At 33.7% G+C, this 20,034-nt stretch overlaps 2 protein-coding genes across 2 annotated transcripts in view; both read left to right on the top strand.

Annotated features, from left to right (window-relative positions):
- Positions 1 to 6,123: 6,123 nt before the first annotated feature.
- LOC133197448 (serine/threonine-protein phosphatase 6 regulatory ankyrin repeat subunit C-like) lies at positions 6,124 to 10,421 on the top strand. The gene is made up of 4 exons (XM_061333492.1): positions 6,124 to 6,582; positions 8,678 to 8,779; positions 9,400 to 9,606; positions 9,739 to 10,421. The coding sequence occupies exons 1-4, from the start codon at positions 6,291 to 6,293 to the stop codon at positions 9,963 to 9,965; spliced, it is 828 nt and encodes a 275-aa protein (XP_061189476.1). The 5' UTR covers positions 6,124 to 6,290; the 3' UTR covers positions 9,966 to 10,421.
- Positions 10,422 to 13,198: 2,777 nt separating this feature from the next.
- Positions 13,199 to 20,034, top strand: part of LOC133196878 (TBC1 domain family member 4-like) — a 45,970-nt gene continuing 39,134 nt past the window's right edge. Inside the window, 10 exon segments of the mRNA XM_061332727.1 lie at positions 13,199 to 13,298; positions 14,838 to 15,046; positions 15,174 to 15,257; positions 15,520 to 15,640; positions 16,914 to 17,013; positions 17,341 to 17,425; positions 17,519 to 17,596; positions 17,773 to 17,915; positions 18,840 to 18,886; positions 18,985 to 19,090. Of these exon segments, the coding sequence (XP_061188711.1) occupies positions 13,199 to 13,298; positions 14,838 to 15,046; positions 15,174 to 15,257; positions 15,520 to 15,640; positions 16,914 to 17,013; positions 17,341 to 17,425; positions 17,519 to 17,596; positions 17,773 to 17,915; positions 18,840 to 18,886; positions 18,985 to 19,090 (1,073 nt within the window).

Genomic DNA, 20,034 nt, shown 5'->3' with positions numbered 1-20,034 from the left:
ATTCAACTAAAATGTGTCATGGTCTTGTCTCAAGGTTATGTTTTAAAGGTCAAAAATTTTGTTCAGGTCATCTGTGATAGTCCGGGGGGGGGGGCAGAAGAGGGGAATCCCCCCGAATATTTTTTATGCATGTATTTTTTTTTAATTCTCAGCCAAAGCTATCGCCACGAATTTTAATTCTCAATCTGATGGTATTTAATTCAAACATAAAATAAGCAAACCATGCAGAAAGATGATAACAGTTCCAGAATAAAACACACTATAAATCATGCATTATTTAGTGATTTATGAGATTTAACGCGGTAACTTGTATCCTTAAAACTACATGTACCGGTCTTGTGTAATTGTTCTATATCAATTTGTGTTCTTAATTGATGTTTAGGTTCTAATTTAAGAATACAGTTTAGATTTGACTGGCGGTTAGAAAAAGGAAAACTGTTAGCGTCAATCTGTATCTAACTCACGATAACTCTTTTAAATGCTTGTGTATTTCCAACAAATCAATTTTGAATATTTTATTCGCTCAATCACTCATCTCTAGAGAAGCAGTCAATCACTTTGATCTATAGATGACCAGATATTTCCCTGGACTGATTTTCAAAAATGTAGCATAATTCTTCATTAAAATAGTTACAGGATCATGTAATAAAAAGCTTTTGCTGTCAGAGGTTAATGGAATTTTTCATCAATACCCATTGGGGAGCTATTTTTCTTATAATGTTTTTATTCATTTTTTATTCGTAATTCTGACCATAGTTAGTGAGAGCAACCTTATACATAATTTTGTAAAAAAAAAATCTTATTCTTTAAAATATGTTGATATTTTCTCAGAATTTGTTTTATTGGTTAATGTCTAATAAATAGGTTTGACATAGGTAGGTTTATTAATGAAACATACCTGCGTGTGCAACAGTTATACGTTAGCCAGAACATTAAATGTCACCGTAAGCATATATTTTGATAAATGAAATATTATTACATCATGACAAGGTCATAGTATTCTTAATTTTTCTCTGCATCAAGGAAGTAAACATTTAGAACAGTAGTCCTTAACAGTTAAGAAAACTTTTAAGCCCTAGCTTTGTCTAATGCAAATGCTTATTATTCAGTATTTTTTGCTTAATCCATATGAATGCTTGATTTCTGAGGAAAAATGTGACGTGTTTTCTTTCTTTCTTTTTTTTTTTAAGATCTATCATAAAGATCTGTATTTATAACTGCTTAACGTTAATTATACAATGAAACATACTTTAACAACCGATTTTACAAATGAAATATATAGTTAATAATTTAGATTATCGACATTATTTTTTATTTGCAAAAATAAAAAAAAAAATCTTGATAAGTTCGTTTTACCCCACCCCTCAACATTATAAGCCCCTCCCCCCGAAAGATAGCAATAATCAAAAATTAAGTTTATTTTTATTTGCTGAAGTTTCTGGGTGAGAAATATTAAAACCATGAAGCAAGTCATAACGCCTCAAACTTCGACAGTAATTGTTTTATACATCTATGATTTATAATTTTGGAACCATAAACTTATTTACGATGATAATCATGTCTCTAACGCGCCTTGGATTTTCAGTGATTTTTTTGTTCCTCGGAGAAAAAAGAAAAAAAAAATAAACAAAGCTTTTAGTCATACACTGCTATCAAAATTAGCCGTGCTATTATTTTAGTTCGGTGGCCAATAGTGGGTATTGTTTACAATTTAAAACATTTCTTAATTTAGATCTTAATGGCGTTATTAGCTAATACAGTCACGTCATCCAAACTTTGTAACGCAGGAGTTTGAATTATTTATGATAATGTGAATGTCCTCGAGATAACAGGATGGTTCTATGGACAATAACTGTTGCGTTTTCGTAAAAATCTCATTATTTGCCATACTTTATGATGGATAAGATGAAAAAATATAAAATGTTGATTATCTTTTGGCCAATTCATAATCATAATTTTACATGGGGCCAATCATTTAAAGTCATATTAGCCGATTAATAAAGGTTTTTGAGAAACGACATCGTCAAAGGGTCTAACTGCAGTTGTATTAAGTATCGTTCTTTTTTAGCCTATAGATCCTTACCCTATGAAGACTGTACGGCAATTCCGGATTTTCAAATTTTGGTTTAAAATATTACAAACTAAGAATTGTATTTTGAGATCATGTTATGAGAAAATGTTAAAGGAAATTGAACAACCAATGAACAAGGTCACGAACTGGGCTTCCAATATTAAAGATAAATTATTCGAAATTGGGTTGGGATACATGTGGACTGACCAAGAAAGAATTTGTTATAAAAAGCCATTTCTTGATTATAAAGCAAAGAATTATTGACACCTATGTACAGAATCTCCTTGCAGATATCAATAGTTCATCTAGATGTATGTTATTTAAGAATATTATTGACCACTTCACACTGCAATATTATTTGGTAAAACCTATTCCTTCCATTTATAAAAAGCAAATTAGCAAGATAAGACTGTCGTCACATAATTTAGCTATAGAAAGTGGACACCATAAAAACATATTAAGCGAAAATCGATTATGCGAATTGTGTAGATGTGAAATTGAAGACGAATTCCATTTTGTTTTAAAATGTCCACGATATAGGGATTTACGAGTAAAATATATTGAAAAATTTTACTGGGAAAATCCATCTAGTTTAAATTCATACAGTTGTTATGTGTACACAATGTTAAGGACCTTTGTAATTTGAGAAGTTTCTGTACCATGATTTTAACTTACGTAATGAATGTCTTAGTTACTGTCTTATAAACAAATTAAATAAAATGATTTGTACATTCTCCACCATTAAACTGATTGTATAATTATTATGCTGTTAAAAAAAACCCTGCGCTATGCCTTACTGTTTATATTTTATAACTTTATATTGTATACAATAAGATGTCAGTCTTACGTAATAAAGTGAATTGAATTGAATTGATTTTCCTAGCCAAAAATTCTACAGAACAATTTTTATAAAACTTCATTTTGCAACTTTGCATCTAAGATTAAAAAAATGATTTTATATCAAATGTATTGTGGTATGTTTAGGACACGTAGATACTTTTTTACTTCTTGTGATGGAAAATATAGTTCGCATGAGATATTATGTCGTTCGTGCGAGATAATAAGTCGTTCGTATGACATATTACGCACGACTTACTATCTCATTCGCACGACTTATTATCTCGTTCGCCGAGATAATATGTGGTTCGCACGAGATACCATCTTTTTCGCACAACATAAATAGCTCGTTCGCCGAGATATTACGTCATTTGCACGAGATAAAGTAGGATCCATAGAAGATTGCATCCTATAAAACAAAAAATAATATGTGTTTTGTTCAATACTAAGTTTTCTGTTCTAAATGACCTCGACTTAATAGATAGACATAATAATTCGTGCAAAAGACATAATATCTCGTGCGAACGAGATAATAAGTCGTGCAGACGAGATAATACGTCGTTTGCACGAGATTATTATCTCGTGCAAACGACATATTATCTTATGCGAACGACATAATATTTTCCAACATAAGAAGGAAAAAATATTTGCACGTCCAAAATATATCATCGTAAAAATCCAGTTATTATTATAATGTTGATTATATTCTATCCATTTCAGAATCGTAATTTTACAGAAGGACATTCGTTTACGTTAAATTTGCTGATTCATGTAAAGTTTTTTTTTTTTTTTTTTTTTTTTTTTTTTTTTGAAATGCTATCGCCAGAGTCTCATTGCTTAAACCCCTGTCACACCGGGACTGCGATCGCACGGCGTCCATAAAAAATACAAAACGCCGCGGCCGAGGTGAGCGCCGTAAAGTCTCCTATGTGGCGCCGTGATAACGTGGCGAGATCTCCATTGAACGGCGCGCACTTTGGGCATGCACAATCGCGGCAGTAGAAACGTAGTATGATCGCCGTAGCAACGCAGTGAGATCTCCAATAACGCAGTGGGAGCTCCGTAGGCACGCCGTAAAGACGCACATGATCGCAGCATGAACGCAGTGATAGTAGACTGCGCTTCCATGGAGAATCGCGGAGTCCTTGGAGATGTCACTGCGTTTAAGAACGCATTGTATACGTATTGTAAACGCAGCCAGCGCAGTGAGAACGCCGTGAACGCGAGGTGACTACTCCTAACACGCCATAGACCATAAACTTACAGAAACATGGTGCATGAACAGAATAGTTAAACTTTATGAAAATTAACATCATAAAAGTTACAGCAACAATAACAACAATACAGAACACATAGTTATGATAAAAAAATACGTGTACCCCACAACAACAACAACATACGTTATAGAAACAAGGTCGACAGTATTAAGGTTACAGAATAAATGACAACATAATTGCAGTTACAAGAACAACAAAAGAGCAGCAACAAAGAGAGCAGAAAACACGTCACAAAAATAGCAACATCTGCTCAACTAAATCAGCAGTCATTGGTGCAAGGACAACACAGACAATGTCAACATCAAATATGCTACAGAAACGACAATAAGACAAAATGTCAGTTTTCATCTTATCCATAGTTTGGCAATGGTACCTACATAAATGTTACAAAAACAGGACAAAAGAACATATTACTAGTACACAGACGTTACAGTAACAAACAAAAATAGAACAAGAACAACAAAAGTTATCATACAAATCACAATATATTCCAAATTCAGTGGCATATCTGGTTACGTGACATTGACCAGTGCATGCATAGACCTAAAGGAGAAAAATACGGCACGAGACCACATACGAAATATAGTCACGAGATTTATATTAGTATGACATCTTAAGGATCAATATAATGTAAGAATTGAACAAAACGTCCCTATTACTTAGAAATATTTACAACAAAGAATTCTTTTAGGCAGAGCAATTTTGGGAGAATCGAATTTGATCACTAGCTGTATGTTGTGTGATGCAAAGTTCTGGCACGATGTGGTGAGCGATAGTTTAGCAAACAGAAGTTCGGTTCATCACACTCGCCAGGTTAATTGTCTTAGGAACCAATTAACAATGTGTATTGAATAAGCAAGTATATGTTACACAACGCTCTCTTCGAGTACTGGCCTTCATAAAATTGTAATTAACTCGAACATTATGATAGATGAAATAAATTAAACACATAAATAGTTTTATTGCGTCCTCCGATTCTCAATTAAGTCTCCCAAAATTATCTTTTTTACGTAATTTTCCATCTTAAATCATTATAACCCACTTTTGATAGAATTTATCCCAAAAAAATGTACAAAAAAGGGGAAAATAAACAAAAGAAATATACCAATATTTCCACGGACCGATTTGCTTCAAAGGGTTTTTATGACCATAATCTATTACAGCCAAGCACGGGATGTAATCTTAGTTCACGACCAATCAGACATTATTGTTTTTGCACAAGTCTGTTCGACTGAAAACAACATACATCAACTGACTGACCACTTCACTGTCCAGTACTAGGCCGCCAGCAGGACTGGTTTAAGCACGGCCCATCAACTACGACAGATTGACAACAGTGCGCAATTACGGTCACCTTTTGTCCAAAACAAGGACTACACAGCAGAACAGCGAACAAGACAATCAAGAACAAAGGACAAATTTAAGGAACATTTGCATTAGCTTGCAACAAGTGTTGTTTTTACTTTGAAACAAGGATATTTCAAGTGATTGAGGTAAGATTTCAAAGATATTTTATTTTCGGTGCACCATTAAATTTTGATAATTTTAGAATTGTTTGTTCTCATCCCTCAATCCAACTTTGAAAAGTTTAAAAAAAAAACAAGATAGAACACTGAAGAAAAATACCTACATATGGTAAATTAATAAAACTGCAGTGTTTGACTGCTGTTACGTATATGGACCGATTTCATGCTTAAAGTATTATACGAGGCATGATGAGGGCAAGGGGTCAGCTACTTAAAATGGATTTATGCAAATGTGCAAATGGAGAGGAACTTCAATAAGATTCAGATGTAAACACATGTGTTATGGATTCGCATCACCTGTGCTAAATTAATAACCCCGGTCCTCTGTAGATGACAGGTAGCTTTTTTTTTTTTGCTATACGGAGGAAGCTCTAAATCCTTATTACATTTTTCAACTCACGGATCCTTGTGCAATTAGGGAAATAATTGAAATGTGCGGCAAAAAGTAGATGATTATTTTTATGCAAATTTAATGTGAAGAATTTTTTTCCTTCTAAAATTACAGATGAGGAGATACTACTAGATAAACAAACTTTGTGATTGCTTGACGGACAAAACTTTCGTTTTGTGATTGCAAACATGGCTTTAGCAGTCTTGAGGCAAAAACAATCTCCAAAGCGATCTACCAAAACCAACAAAGCAGTTGCTTTGGCAAACGCTGCAAATATCACGACAAATGAATTAAACATGAGGGATGCTAACGGGAGGACAGTTCTATTTTATGCAGCTCGTTACGGGAAAATCCAGGCGGTCAAAAATTTACTCAATGCAGGCAGTAATCCCAACATTGCCGATGTTGATGGAAGCACGCCCCTTCACGAAGCTACCGAACGATGTCATTATGACGTCATGAAACTACTTATCAGCAATGGTAAGTTAATTAACTGTTTTTTTAAATGCTTTGTTCTAAGATATCGTAATTAGCTTTTTGAAGAAATATATGTGCAATTTGTAATACATATTTTTAAGTTGGAAAGCTGAACTTTAAGAAATGCTGCAGACTTTTCTGAAAAACAATTATTGTACAGAGAAGTGGAATTACAACTTATGTCCCATTTAAATAAAAATGATAATAAAAGAGTTACCGGTAATTTTGCATCTATTAAATGTGGTTGGACTTTAACAATAAAGCTGTCCAATGCATGTAAATGAAAGTATTGCATATCACGTGACGAGACTCTTACACGTCAGTTTGGGTCACTAAAGTTTTTTTTGTTTTGTTTTGTTTTTTTTGTTTTGTTTTTTTTTTTTTTGAGTAAGGGTGGCGGTGTGGGTGATTGTATTAATTTATCTCAGTTTTTTTTTTTTTTGTTTTGTTTTGTTTTGTTTTGTTTGTTTTTTTTTTTTACACTATATTGTACACGGAAGTAACCATTGCAAATCGGCTTCAGTTTTTTCAGCTAAGGTCTGCACTTTTCTTTCTTTCGTTCTTTCTTTTTAATTTTTAAAAGGCTGGGGGGTCAACAAATTAACCATCAAATATAACTTAATTTTTCAGATATGATATCTTAAGCTGTCAACTATCATTTGGTAAAGAAAAATTTCATACATCTTAGTTTTAAAATTCGATCATTTTTGTATATCTTTATATGGAGCTCTTCTTCTAAAGGAGATCAATATAGTCTGAAAATGGCCACAACCCCCCAGCCCTCTTAAAGCAATATGTAAAATAAACGAAAAGTTTGTGTTATTAAAATGAAATGCAGACGAATGGAACGATTGTCTGATCAATGGTTTTACTTTCTTCCCAAACGCTTTATCATATTAAAACTGGCTCACCATCTGAACTGAATGTATGTAAAATGTAAACCACGAGGCTTCTTGATTAATCCATTGTCATGTTTCGTATGACTTCAATGTTTTAAAGTGAAATATGTTGTTTTTTTAAAATACAAACCGTCGCAATATTTTAAATTGCTCTGGAGGAAACTGTCCACCAGAAATCAATATGCCTGATCGCTTTTTAATGCCCTGATATGAATTAATCATTTAAAAGGAGTACTTTTATTTTTACACGAAATTCTACGTTTGTTGTATACTAATGAGATATAATTCGATATTGAAACTGTTTGCAAAATAATTTTCCCTTCAGTAAAAATGCTCTGTAAAATGTGTGTAATAGACAAACGTGGTGTCAACTTCACGTGCTTCGTACGGACTGCAAAAGTGTTCCATATAAATGTTTATCCTTGCGTGCTGTCAAATTTGCTGCACTGTATAATGTGATTTATCCCGAGGTGTAGGGGACTGCGGCACAGAAATATTACATTATTGTCTACTTATTGTATATACTAAGGTCAACTGGAGGAAAGATTGTGTTGTCAGAATTACTTACATTAAAATGAAATTATCCAGTACTTCCTATTTATTTATTTTATCTTATTTATTTAAAGCAACAATATTTTTTTTTAATTTTTTTTTTATACAGTATTAAATATTTATGAATAACCATTTTCCAAAACCCCATAAAAAGCTCATTGGCCATGCAAAATGTCCACCGGAGTCGTAGGCCGTCGAGAGGATAAACCTCCTACATATTGGGCGTGGCCTCATACCACACTAGATATCATGATTGGACAAACATTAAAGAACGATAACATGTTGACAAGTTGTAGACTTGTTCTTATGTAGATTTCCCTCACATTACAAGCATAAAGTCATGCACATGTCTACTTCAATTTTTACCCCATATATTTCCTTTTTATTTTTGTATACCGAAATATATATTTGTGGCTGATTGGCTGCAAATTCATGTAGTAAGACAGTGCATGTACATGTAATCATGTATACAACGAGAAAGAAAAAAAGATATACAAGAAAATTAAATAGTAGCATATTTAAGTATTTTAACTGAAGAAATTTACAGAACTGACTGTTTATGTAGGAACTAAAGGGGGCGATGTACAAAAATGCAATTATATAAACACTTCACAAATAATAAATTTAATATTATATTTTCTTTTCAGGAGAAACACAGCTGAATGCCAAAAACAGACACGGACAGACTTCGGTCATGAAGGCGGTTCTTTACGACGATCTGGAGTCGGTCAAATTGCTTCACAAAGCAGGTATTGGTCAGAAATAGACTTATTGGGAGTCCGCCTATATTACGGTCAAAGCAAACGGGAATGATTTGGTCATCGTGAAAATAGATGATTCATTGTTTATGTGTTTTGGCGTGCCGATGTAGGAAGGCCTAATGAACAGTTCGGTAATAAATGGAATATATATAGATAGGCCCAGGACAAAAACAACACTATAAAATGACCATCATTTTTTTCAATACACGTGTTTTTGTATCTATTATATAAGCGTTTTCTTTTTAACTATTATGAATTTTAAATTATGTTACATTAGCTGATTTCTCCCAATTTCTTATAATCATTGAAAAATATGTTGAAAAGCATAATCATTTAAAGGTTTTCTTTTTTATATACCTTCGTTGGCAAATTAACATAGAAGTTTACCTTGAAAAAATTGTTTACTTGCCAAAATGCAAAATTATTTAAAAATTAAAACAAATTCTTTCATTTAATAAAAATGTTTCATATATTAGGACTGCTGTAATCTATAAGCTGTAAAGAGCAAAAAAAAAAAAAAAAAAAAAAAACACACACACACACACATACCCCCCTCCCCAACCCCCCCCCCCACGTGATTCTAAGATGTCTTGATATTTTCGGTTCAGGTGCTACATTGGACGAGCAGGATTCTACGGGGAAAACGGCACTTTTAATTGCATTTGGAGAAGGACGTGAACGAACCACAGAATACCTCATCAAAAACGGATGTGACATCAACAAGAGAGATAAACTAGGTCAATCGGCCCTCTATCTTGGAATGTTCTCCTCAAGTGAAGCATCCTCCGAAAATATACGAAAACTTCTCAGAGCGGGTATTTAATTAATAATGTCTAGGCCTATTAGTTTTTCATTACAATGAATTTATGTCATTATTGTAAAATAAGTGGATTGTCAGTATATTTACCTACTTTGTTACCTTTGTTTGACTTGTTATGCATTTATAGGGTATTTACTGGAAAAAGACCGCCATTGGTTGGACAAAGCCGGTGTTGACGTTGAGTCATTACGTCATCGAAACCTTTTCCAAAGGATTATTTCCCGTATACGGATTGGTGGAACAGGATCTGGTCGGCGCCACAGTGAAGGATTTTCAAGTGTCAGAAGTCTTCGGAGCGATGACGTTGAACCACATCCACGGTTTGAAAATAGGAGCAATTCTTGTAACCTGTAAAAAAAATATCAAAGTTACCGTGACAATTACTCAGTTGTATGGATATTGAAAATATGTGTTAGTAAAAGTCATAAAAATTGCAACACCATATATAACGCAATCTGCAATGCAACATACATGTATGAAGATACCACCGCAACAAGTTCCATGTAAAATATCGTTTAACGATCATTACCGGAAGTTTAATTGAAATAAATAGAATTAGGCAAGCAGTAAAGACGATGTGCGGGAGACTGCTCAAGATATAGTGCAGTCGAAATGAGAAATAGAACATATTTGCCAAGTAACACTGTGTCTCGTTGTGAAATCTATATTTTAGTGCTATTACTAGTATATTGTAGGCGTGTATAGTGATATTGTTTTTATTCATGAGTTTTATATTAGATTTACAAGTTTTGTGTATTAAATGAAAATTGTTTGATTGAATGTTTGCTTTAAACATCGATCCTTGTCGAATATTGTGTATGTGTAATCTGTCTACAGATCTAAATTGCTGATGTTGGGATGGCCAAAAAGAGGTTAATTTGGGGGCACTGACAAGTCTACTTGCTTCCTCGCCCTTATTGCGAGAATGCGACGAGTAGAATGAAAGGGTTGGCTTAATCTTGGCTGAGAGTTGGTTTGGATGAAGATTGGTAAAGGCCTTCAGTGGAATTATCCAGCCAAGCCCAATCACACCCGGAATAGGGGTGACAAAGCGAGAATTAGAATGCACTAATGTGATGAAGAGAGAATTGAGCAATAGCAAAAGGACGATACTACAAAAGTTAGTCTAGCTCCCCATGACAACTTTTCTTTCTTGCGTTCTGTCCTTCATATTGTCGCCCTCGAGTTTGTTCCTTGCGTTTTGTGTTTTCTTTCTTTCTCTCTCTTATTCTAGGGAGAGGGAGCTGGTCTCAAAAGAGTATCTCATGGAGTATTGTTGAAGTGAGAGGAGAAAGAGAGAGAAAAAATTGTGTACAACTTATAAAGAGGCATCCCCAGGGCGTGATTTATGGTCCTGATTAGGATATAAACTACATGTACATAAACTTATGATTGAAGCAAACGAAGTAAAGATGCAAAGGTCTTTCGTAGAATTGACTATTTACATTCTTAACTCGTTGAACAGCTGTAAGTAGGCTTTTATGTTCAATTTGAATTTTTACCCTTATAGCAGTGGCCTAGCTTGCACTTGCATTTAAGGACACTGTTTGCGGCATTGTCTAGGAGCCCAGGAAAGAGGGGATCTAGGAATTCAAAATGGGGTGCATGTTTGGCATCAAAGCCCTCTAAATTGTAACAATTTTCAGAATAAACACTTACAGAAAAATTCTGAAATTGTTTAAGATTGAAAGCATGAAATGAATATGTGTTTTTATAATGAATTGCGTCGTTACGGAGTTTATGGGAGATATTCTGTTTAGGAAGGTCCAATTAATTACGACACAATCAAACTATTCATAAAAAAAATCGACAAACTTTTATTGTATTGAAATTGTATTATTGAATTTTTCAGAATTAAATTTAGAAGAGATAATTTTTAAAATCAATTCTTCGTCTAAACTCTAAAAATGAAATTTCTATTTTCATTAGTTGCTTCTCCCCTTGGCCTTATCAGTAGCACATTGTTACGGCACACATGATCAAAAAATGGCCTAATTATGATAACCATATATCAAATCAGGAATTTCGAATATATAAATCACGTTGGGACACCTCTTAAATATTGATTTAGACAGATCAATTTCAAAGTCATGACAGAGACGTAAAAGAAAAAAAGTGCAACTGACTTGACCAAGTTCGACTGAAAATTTTTATATTGCTTTAATTTCCCTAAGATTCCTGAGCTCTGACCAGTTACAGAAAACCTTCCATATCGAGCCCTGTACCTGATCACTGCAAAAACCAAAAAACAAACAAACAAACAAACAAAAAAAAAACCGTAAAAGTTGTAACAAATAAATTAAAATATGCATATCTAAATAAAACTTCATTCAAAGAAAATGATAAAAATATTACTTTGAGTGAGGTTTCATGTGTAACTATTCTGAAATATATGTACCGAGTGCGTAGAGTTCAAGGTTTTGTGCGCAAAATTAATGAAACTATTCAATCCACCGGCGGATAGTGTGCTATGGTTGACTGGGAAACGTATAAATACTTTAGACTTTTATTTCTGTTCCAGAAAGGACACACCACAGCATGTATTCACCAATGACATTTCAATAGCCTAGTATATACGAACTTATTTGTCAAGCTGACCGTAGTAAAGTTATTTTAAAAGAGTCATTCAAATTCCAACAGAGTACGTTAATTCAAGGTCATAGGATACCCAAAATCCGGAGAAAGTGGAGTATTTGTTTCTTGTATTTTGTTTTGTTCAGATTCAAATTAATTTGATTATTACATGGTAAAATTAGACTAAATTTATATCTATGTTGGTGATTTTTTTTTTCGTGTTTTTGCATTGAATTTCATTATAGATATGAAAACTTTAAATATGAGGAGAATGAAAAAAAAAACAAGGCTGGTTAGATAGGAAAAGCTATATTTTTTCTGTAATATATATATTTTTTGAGTATCCCATTCCTTACAGTGTGTGTATAATAAACTAGTCACATTTATTTCAAATAGTTTTGCTCCTTTTACCACAGCAAATATTGATGAACAAAAATAAAATGTATCTAGACGACTACATTTGCTTATTATACCAATACTGAAATTGATAAAACCAAAAAAATCATTAAAATTTTGCTTATTAATTTAATTGGATCAAAGACTCGTTATAATTTCTTTAAAAAATGTACAATAACTTTAGGATTGTTGTATGCTCTAGACCCGTATCAGTGATGGAGGGTGGGGAAAAAGACTATACTACCGTGTCAAATTTACGGAGTGGGGGTGGGGGATTACACGAATAACCACAGAAGACAAAATCAATACACTCTCTTTTATTTGAGAAAAAATAATTACTTTATAAAGGTCAATACAGAACGTTTGATCAGTGAACCGTAAACTACCAAGGTTAACGTTAAATGGTCTTCAGACAGGAATCAAATGCAGGAAGTCCTCTTGAAATTTAAATTCGCTTTTTCAAAACCTCCAACACATTTTTTAAATCGACATAATACCTGCAAACTTCTAAAAATAGCTGGAAACCAGTTTGGAACGCTATGATTTTAGTCAGTCCGGTGTAACCAATTATCGTGTTTTGAGGCTATTGTTGTCCTACCCGAATTAAAGTTCAGTTCATGGTGGAAGTGATGACCTTTTCCTGTGTTAGGACTAGTGTTGTATTTATTACACTCTTAAATATTCTACATATTCCATACTCTTCTGCGGACAAAGAAGGTAAGTTTAAAATAAAAATTCTTAATGATCTATTACTTATAATTTCGCAACATCATGTGTGTATAGTGGATCAATAACAGCTGTTTACGGAGGACTGGCTAAGAAAGAAACCTTTAGATACATCGGATGAGTGAACAGGTTAAAGACAGAGCAGATTCAGTTTACCTCAAATCAAATGCATTTACTTGTGGTTACAATGCTTCAGCAAATTGCATGTGATAAATTTATACTAATGACTGACCAGATCAATTAAATGTGCGTGTATATTGAAGATGGAATGAATTCAGAAGGAATCCTGTAGATTTCAGGGAAAAAAAAAACAAAATTTGATTGAAAAAATCTAGGGATAAGCAGAAGTTTTGACTTACTTTGGATTTTGTTTTAAGGGAAACAAGGCTGAAAATTCCGAAATAGACCGATTTCCAAGTGCCTTTGAAAGTTCAGTTAATGTAAATTGATTTAACTATAATAAATGATTCGTCATGATCAAGGAATCAATAATGCGATAAGCTTTATTTGGATGCTTTCAATAAGATACTATACTGGTTTTTATTTTCGAGATGTGTTGATCAAACTTGCTCAGTTGATGTACGCAATTATATATCCTGTGATTTCTAAAAAAAGAAAACGTGAATTATGAGAAACTAATAGTTAGTAGTTATAATTAAAAAAAAAAAAAAACAACAATGCATTGGGGGGGGGGGGGGGGCTTTCGTGAAGAAATTCATTCGGTAACTTTTGTAATATGTTTGCCACCGAATTCCATTGCTGGTCTTGTTTTTAAGCGATTCACGCGTTTCTGGCGATGATGCTAGTACTTGTAATTCTTTTAAAAACATTACACCAGATTTAGACAAGTGGTAGTTTTTTCAATATTTTGGTTACAGGTTTGACGTTTGTTGCCCAAAGAAACAAAAAGAAAAATTGGCAGAAAAGAATAGGGAAATAATTATACTTATAGTAATCACAACGAATTAATTTTTTTTCAAATTTAATTTGAGTATTACTTATAAATCTGAATTCTCAATTTCACACTTTATTCCGGCGGTGCCCTTGTATAATGCGGACAGTGAATGACTTATATACTCTAGTATTACCGAATATGGGTTCTACATTCACGTACACTTGGTATATATGCTCTTGTGTTTCAGCAAAGGTCGTCGGAACGGGGGTGCGTTAAGTGAGAATGCACCCCTTTAAAAACACTCGAAAATTATCCTTTTTTCAACAAAATAATTTCAATATTTATCTATTTAAAGAATTGCTGCTATATTTTCTTTTTTCACACAAAAAATGACTCCAATAATACACCAGAACCCAGCAAAAAGTTATCCTTAAAAAAAAAAATCTTGCTTAGGGAATTGGGTACACCTCCCAGACCTTCCTTGCACCCTCATTTCCAGAAACCTGGCAACAGTCCTGTTTAGGATAAAGTTTTAATAATCCAGGAATATTTTCCATTGAAGAAAAATTACTTGCATATCAAAATATGGAGTACAGTTAGATAATATACTTATTAGTTTAGAATTGTACTTACAGTAACAAGGCATGTGAAAATATATGATGTACAATACAATGACCCTTATGTGCTGGAGGAATCTAAGGTTTCAGTCCCCTCGTTCTTCAAAGCTCGGTTTCATGTTAACCATGGTGTACATGAACTAGGTCTGACGAGAAATTCTGGGATCCGCCCCGAATCCGCGGACTGTATTCTTCAGTCAGGGAAATGCAAACCCATCAAGAAACAGGTATTTACCAGAGATATTCGAATAATGAAACTCGCATTGTGGTGAATGAAAAATTCCGGTAGTTGCAATGGTATTTGCTGTTAAAGCAACACATATCCGACGACAAAAATATGTATTTATTTTGAAGATTGTGTCCTTCTATCAAGATTTGAACAACGGAGCCGCTTTTCAAATCACGTGTTTGGACGAAATCTGTAGAAAATTTTCTCTGGTGAGTAATTTCAACTATATCCAAATCAACTAAGACATTAATTACACACACACAAAAAAAAATACGTTTCAGGTTTATTATTTAATGAATACTTGTTTGAATTCTTCGTTGACAGAGAAAACAGACGTGGGGAAAAAGGATGCATGTTGAACTTTACCAGTCAAAAAATAATTGTATTCTTTTTAGAATTATTGAATTTTGCATGAAATCTTTTGTTACACAATATGTCATATAGCATTGATAGTGTACATTTTGATTATAGCGCGGGACGTTCATATCTAAAAACTCAATGTACTTCATGGAGCCTGTGAAGAACTCACATAAATACAAAATAAAGAAACTGTCTGGAGCTAACCATCTGAAGACGGACTATTACGAACCAGGTTAGTTTTTAGCTCTACTGGTCAGAGACCAGAAGACCTTATGTGATAGTAAGGCGTCCGTCCGTCTGTCCGTCTGTAAACAATTTTTCAAAACGCTACTCCTCCCACAGTTTTGGTCTGATTTCAATATAACTTGGCACACAAGTAGACTACACTAAGATACATAATTCTGTTTATCGGTTTTTGATTTTGATGAACAGTATTGCCATGGTTACTAAAAATAGAAATTTTCTTGAAATACTTTCAAAACGCTAATCCTCCTACACTTTTGTCTGATTTCAGTATAACTTGGCATACAAGTAGACTACACTGAGATACATAAATGTCGTTATTGTTCTTTGATTTTGTTAAATGATGTTGCCATGGTTACTTAAATCGAAATTTCTGTAAATTTGGTTTAAAAGGCTACCCCTCCTACAGTTTTAGTCTGATTGCAATAAATTTTGCCACAAAAAGAGACTAAACCAAGGATCATTTTTCTATTTATTGCTGTTGCAAAGTTTCAAGTCCAAGTGCTACTTTTATCTTCCTTTATAAGTACAACCAGTAGAGCTACAGTCTCGTCAGAGACTTCTGGTTTAATGAGATTTAGATGTGGAATTATTTACTTTAACAGACACACAACAGATTTTATGTATATAATCAGACACCTTAGACTTAGAGTGTCCTCCGGCACTGGTTATGTACAGTATGAAAAGCATTAAATGCTAGAATCCCCTCACCCACCCTCACCCACCGCCACCAACCCACCCACCCACTCCAATAAATAAAATACATGTACATGTATATCATGATTTAATATTTCAGAGGATGTAAAACAAAGTATGCACAGAATTAATTATACTGTAATAGACAATAACAAAATCCAAAAATTCCTATTATTTACATTTTTTTGCACATTAAGGTGTAATGACCCTCTGATAAGAGAGATAACTTCCAAGATTATAATTCAAAAATATCAGAAAATTCGTTTTAGGTGTTACTTTGTAAGCCCTGTTATACTCAAAACTGTCAAGTTTACGTGATGCATTCAATTTATCACTACCATTGTATGTAGTATTTTTATTATATTTCAAAGATGAAGAAAGACAACTCCGAGACTAATCAGCTAAAAAACGATCCATCAAATGGTCGATTCTGAACAATTTATAGTTTAGTGTTTGGGGGTTTTGTAGAATCGAAGAACTGCATGAAAACTGTATCAAAAAAGAAAATAATTTAATTTCTGTATACTGAACTGTGAATCTATAGAGATACCTGCATGACTTTGTAGATGATGTAAAGTTTGTTCCCAGACGAGGTAGACATAAACGTGCAACAGGTGCTTTCGAAGTAGAACTGCTGCTGGTCACAGATTCCTCCGTGTTCGAATAGTACGTACAGAATTTTGTATGAGCCTTTTTTTCTTTGTTATATATATATATATATATATATATATATATATATATATATATATATATATATATATATATATATATATATATATATATATATATATATATATATGTGCATTTTCAATTAAAGCAAGTAAGTAATGCTTGATATAACATTTCTTTTTCATGAAGTGCCTTAATACCATATTCAGTTCGCTACCATGACTCGTTAAATCGACGTATATAAAGTACCGAAATTATGTACAAGCCAAAATAAACCACAGTGAATTACTTTGAGTATTCAAGCATCATTTTCATATTCAACAGCTGGAGAAGTTTTCTTGGTTCTACCGCCAGTGATGCTGAAGTAGAGAATTTTATCAGGACAGTCTCGGCATTTACTGTAAACGGGGTAAGGATCTTAAGGTAGTGGTGGGAAATATTTAAATATATCGTTTTAACAAATCTGATTCTTTATTCGTCTCTGATATTCGTATTTTTTTAGATGGATGTCCGGTATCGGAGCATCAACACAGAATCGTACCAAATCAGGATTGTTTATGTAGGAGTCTACATAGCAAAAGTAGGGGACAACACAGGGTGTTAATGATAAGCCAACCGATTCCTAGAGTTTGAATTACTTTACAATCAACAAAATATGCAAATACAATCGTACGATGATGTGAATTAGATTAAAAAAAAAGAAATTTGCAACAAGAAGTCATATAACATATCGTCATATCCTTTTGAAAATTGTAGAGTTCGTCAGACTCACCGTGGTCAAGTACCCTCCAGGCCAATGGTAGACTGGACGCTGACCAGGTTCTTCAAGCTTTCTCGCAGTGGATTACCACAAATAGGGATAAGCTGCCAAAACATGACCACGCTATGGCCTTCACACAGTAAGGACGACTGAGGTTAACTTTTATACTAACATTGATCAATATATATTGTTGAATGCCATTTCGCGCTCGAAAATTATAATAAAAATGTATATGAATGAATATTTACAAAATTAAAAGTATATGCATAAGCTTGATAATTGATATGCTGTAGATCACTAAAAATTTGCGACACCTCATTCATTTGGTATTTACAAGCGAGACATAATTTTCAGGAATTTTGATGTTTCTTCTTTACTTTATGATTATCTTCACTTATACAAATAATTGCGAGAACTATACGCTCTCGGTAAAGTAAAGTTCTCGCGAATAAAACAGGATTTACAGTATTCTACATACCTCCTCTTGAATGTTATTAAATCATCTGCAGAGGATGTGCGTCTAGGCATATGTACATGTATGCATAGGCATCGGAACCGTTTGGGGGGCTAAGGGAGCTTAGCCCCTTCTCCCCATTTTTTGCAAAGATAGACATAAACTGCCCCCCCAAAGTTTTTTTGTTGGTTTTAAGCCCCCACTTTCAATATGCTTCCGACGCCTATGTACAAGCATCAGCTCAGCATTTACTGTAGATTAATTACAGTCCATTCAGCTCTGCTGCAGGGATGCATAGTGCTAAGAAAAAGGGACACGAATTTAAACCTTACAAATTAAAGGGGAAACCTTTAAAAGAAAGTTTTTTGAAATCAGCAAAACTGCAAATTATCAATTAGATATGCAACCACCCTCATATAATGTTATATAGAGACTGTTCAAAACATGGAACATTTTTGTCTTTTTTTTCTTCAAATTATTGCTTGGTAATAAGTAAGTTAAGTCCCACAGACCTATAGTAAATATTGCAAAAATGCACATTAAAGGAGTATAATTTATTGATAACATTAAGTAAATTATAAGATTATGCAAGTATGATTTTTTTTCAAGGTACGACATTATAAAAGGCATGGGTACCCTCGATAACGACATAGCAGGTATGCATTATTATAAATACTTTAAATGTTAATGGATTTAAGGTTCTAAAAATTAGAATGAACAGGGTAAATAGTGTGATTATTCTCCATGATTTTAGGTTATGCCTTCCAAGGACAAATATGTCAAGATAAAAGTCAGTCCGTTGTAGAGGAAAACTTGAACTTCATATTGCATACAGTGGCTGCACATGAATTGGGACACAGGTAAGAAAAACGTGCATTTTGTAATACATGTACATAGCATTGGTTTTACTATATGCTCAGCATACATTCAACCTTAACATTAATGTACAGGTCTAGTACTATTTGGCCCAATGATAAATGATCCCTTTCAACATTCTTGCATATTTTTTATATACATTACATGTATATTGAATTTTGCCGGTAATTATGAATATTGGTAAATTTTACGACTTTTCCAAGAGCGCTATAAGAATCACAACTGAAATGACAATACATCCTTTCTTAGAACTTTCTAATTTCAATCAGATATCAACCTTTATTGATTTTCCACCCTATAAAAGTTCATAAAACATGAAATGCACTTGAAATCACTAATGTCCCTCAAAAATATGACCTAGTCAAATTATTATCACAATATCAAAATCGTGCGTCAAATCTGTGAGTGGACAGTTGGCAGTAGACAACTGTAACCATGCAGGCGCGGATCCAGGAATTGAAGTTAGGGGGCGCAGAAAGGTAGGCAGGGGGTCTGGGGCCACCTTGTGGCCCCCCAGTGGGTGGGGGCTTCCAGGGGGCAAACCCCCTCCCCCGAAGCTCCTGGATTCTAGAGATTTTGTTGGGTAAAAATGAGGTCTACCAAGTGGGCAATTTTACATTTTCTCGACGAAAATACGATTTACGCTTTGACAATTTTAAGGGGGCACCTCCCTTAAATCCGCCACTGCATGTACCTTGTGGTTGGAGCTATGATCAATGATATTTGATCTAACTTTAATGTACATAAGTGTAAAATAACAGCAGGTTCCTTGGCTTACCAATTAAGTCATCAGACCATTTTTTTTTCCCGACTTCATCTCAGGTGAAAGATCTGATCTCAGGAGTTACAATTTGCCATCTATATACTCTATGAATATTGTATGTATACATTTCTGATTTATTCTCAGACTCCTAGAATTTTTTTCTTC

The sequence above is a fragment of the Saccostrea echinata genome, unplaced genomic scaffold, assembly GCF_033153115.1.
Source record: "Saccostrea echinata isolate AGI-Se365-2 ecotype Australia unplaced genomic scaffold, CSIRO_AGI_Sech_v1 ptg000030l, whole genome shotgun sequence".
NCBI lineage: Eukaryota > Metazoa > Mollusca > Bivalvia > Ostreida > Ostreidae > Saccostrea > Saccostrea echinata.
The sequence above is the reverse complement of the archived record's forward strand: the minus strand, read 5'-3'. Positions and strand labels throughout refer to the sequence as shown.